This window comes from Dipodomys ordii, unplaced genomic scaffold (genome assembly GCF_000151885.1).
Source record: "Dipodomys ordii isolate 6190 unplaced genomic scaffold, Dord_2.0 Scaffold1668, whole genome shotgun sequence".
NCBI lineage: Eukaryota > Metazoa > Chordata > Mammalia > Rodentia > Heteromyidae > Dipodomys > Dipodomys ordii.
Window position 1 is genome coordinate 5,555 of NW_012268884.1, and position 3,112 is coordinate 8,666.

The window sequence follows — 3,112 nt, forward strand, 5'->3', positions numbered from 1 at the left end:
ATGATCCTCAGATCTCAGCCTCCTGAGTAGCTAGGATTATAGGCGTGAGCCACCAGCGCCCGGCTGTTTGGTTTGTTTTGAGACAGGGTCACTGGCTCAGGCAGGTTCAAATTCATGACCCTTTTGACTCAGCCTCCTGAGTATTGGAATTACAGCTGTACTACTTGGCTCTGTGGGTGCAACTATTTTTTGGATGGGGGAGCTGACTCTCTACTACTTGAGTCACAGTTCCACTCCCAGCTTGTTGCTGATTCATTGGAGATGAGAGTCTCATGGACTTTTCTGCCTGAGCTGGCTTCATGCTTCAGACCTTAGCTTACTGAGAAGGTAGGATTACAGTTGTGACCAGCAGGGCCTGGCTCGGGTGTAGTTGTTACTGTGTAGTAACTCTGAGAAGAATTAGTTAAGGATCCATGTACTATGTTACCTTAGAAGATTATCTCACAGAATCAGCAATGATTCTGTGAATCACTCACATCAGGACTTAAGTATAAAAGCCATAAAAAAGCAGGGTGCTGGTGGCTCACGCCTGTAATCCTAGCTACTCAGGAGGCTGAGATCTGAGTATCATGGTTCGACGCCAACCTGCACAGGAAAGTCTGTGATACTCTTTATCTCCAACTAACCACCAGAAAAATCTGGAAATGGCATTTTAGCTCAAGTGGTAGAACACTAGCCTTGAGCAAAAGGAGCCCAGGGACAGTGTCCAAGCCCAGAGTTCAAGCCCCACAACCAGCAAGAAAAAGAAATAAAAACTTATCAATAGCTTGTACAGTAAAGTATTTGAACTTGTATTTGCTTCCCATCATCTTCTTGGATAACCATAAAATGCTTGGTTTTCTGCTGGGTGGAGCTGGAAGCGGAGCCCCTTACATAGGTAGGTGGCAAGTTCTCATGCATAGCTCCCTGTCCCTTCCCAGCCACTATTGTTGCCAGAAAGGAGATCTATGCATCAGGGTCTCTAAACCCAAAGGCCTTGTATGGATGATGGTCACTTCATCCATACTGGCTCGCCAGTGGTTTTCTAGGCATGGATTTGGGAGGCATATCTAAGCACATCTTTTTCTGTCCCAGACGGGAGCACTGCTCAGCGCCTTTGTTCAGCTGTGCCACATTTCCACAACACTGGCAGAGAAAACCTGGGTCCAGCTTTTCCCTAGACTCTGGAAGATCCTCTCAGACAGACAGCAGCATGTGAGTTGGTTTCTGAAATTCTGCCCCGGAAAAATATACTTTGAGCTTTTGCTGAGTATTCAGGAGAGAACACTCTTCAATATCAAAGGGTGAAGAAACTGCTATTATCCACAGGTGAATTACCAACGCATTCTAGGTGCCTTGTGAGAGGAAGCAAGGACTTGCCAAGTGTTTGTTTGTTGTTTTTTTTTTGCCAAGTGTTTTTTTATTTGTGTTGTGGGTGTGAGTTTTTCTCTGGTGGGAGGAGAGGAGAAGGTCTTGCTGTGTCACCCAGGCTGGCCTGGCCTAAAAGTCAGGATCCTCCTGCCTCGGCCTCTTGAGTATTGGAGATTGCAGGTGTGTACCACTATGCTTGGCTCAGACTTGGCAGTTTTGAATTCAGACCTAAAAGACATACTGTGTGCTTGCAGGCTCTGGCCGGGGAGATCAGTCCGTTCCTGTGCAGTGGTAGTCACCAGGTACAGCGGGACTGCCAGCCGAGTGCATTGAACTGCTTTGTGGAAGCCATGTCCCAGTGTGTCCCTCCGATCCCCATCCGACCCTGTGTTCTGAAATATCTGGGGAAGACACACAACCTCTGGTTCCGTTCCACATTGATGCTGGAGCACCAGGCTTTCGAAAAAGGTCTGAGTCTGCAGATTAAGCCAAAGCAAACGACAGAATTTTATGAGCAGGAGAGCATCACACCTCCGCAGCAGGTGAGGCCGCACCTCACTCCACTGAGTGCTGCTTTCCCTGTTCCATCTCCCAAGTGATACTTACAACTATAGTACAGTGAAATTGCTTTATTGAATGAAGCACACATTTGTCCTAAGCACCAGAAACGGATCTGTTTTCAGGAGATACTGGATTCCCTGGCTGAGCTTTACTCTCTGCTGCAAGAGGAGGACATGTGGGCCGGTTTGTGGCAGAAGCGGTGCAAATATTCAGAGACAGCAACTGCGATCGCTTATGAGCAGCATGGCTTCTTTGAGCAGGTAGCTCGGTTGGATCTTGTTTCTAGGAATTTGGTAATGTCATTCATCTTCAAGTTAGGTCACATTTGAGGGAGAAAATTAGTATTTGAGCCTGTAGGGTTTTTTTTGGTCCCATGTATGCAAGGCAGACACTCTTACCACCAACTCTCCCTGCCCATCCATACTGTTTTATTTGAAGCATTTGAAGCTTACCTGAGGCTCTAAATCAAAGCCCTAATGTGAGAGAAGTCTACATAGTGACACTAATATGTTTAAAGTACAGCCATAAATCTCTTAGCATTGGATGTCAATAAGGTTGTTTTAAAAGGTAGGTAGGTAGGTAGATAGGTAGATAGATTGCTTTTAGTGTTTAAATTTCAAAGCCACAATTATCCTGCTGTGGCGCAGCCCGTGTTGTGAGGTGTAGACACAAGGACACAGAAACTCAAACATTTGCCTGGTCTTGTAACTCTTGATCATTAAAAGACAGAAATGAGTCCCAACTGTGGACAATCTCTCCTTTTCTGTGTGGGGTCACCCCGCCTTGCTCCCCTCCTGTCTTTCCCTGCATCGGGAGTCTGGGACGTCCGGTATCCTTGGACAAGAGCCCGAGGCCTGCCCCCAAGCCTGTAATTCACTACCCATCAGTTGTGCAGTGGTGGTAACAGCAGGTGTATTGTTAAATGGTGACTTGACAACGTTGTTGATGTTCTAGGCTCAGGAATCCTATGAAAAAGCAATGGACAAAGCCAAAAAGGAACATGAGCGGAGTAATGCGTCCCCTGCCATTTTCCCTGAATACCAGCTCTGGGAAGACCACTGGATTCGGTAAGCTGAACACAGTACAAGAAATCAAAGGAGCCGGGTGCTGGTGGCTCACGCCTGTAATCCTAGCTACTCAGGAGGCTGAGATCTGAGGATCGCAGTTCAAAGCCAGCCCGGGCAGGAGAGACTGTGAGACT

General features: G+C 47.1%; 1 protein-coding gene across 1 annotated transcript; it reads left to right on the plus strand.

The window, feature by feature from the left end:
• Window positions 1–1,074: 1,074 nt before the first annotated feature.
• On the plus strand, window positions 1,075–2,988 carry LOC106001994 (transformation/transcription domain-associated protein-like; the record flags this gene model as incomplete). Its single annotated transcript, XM_013036921.1, has 4 exons — window positions 1,075–1,194; window positions 1,605–1,892; window positions 2,034–2,171; window positions 2,866–2,988. Coding segments are annotated over 4 exons (663 nt in total), but the record flags the coding sequence as incomplete, so codon positions are not given.
• Window positions 2,989–3,112: the final 124 nt, after the last annotated feature.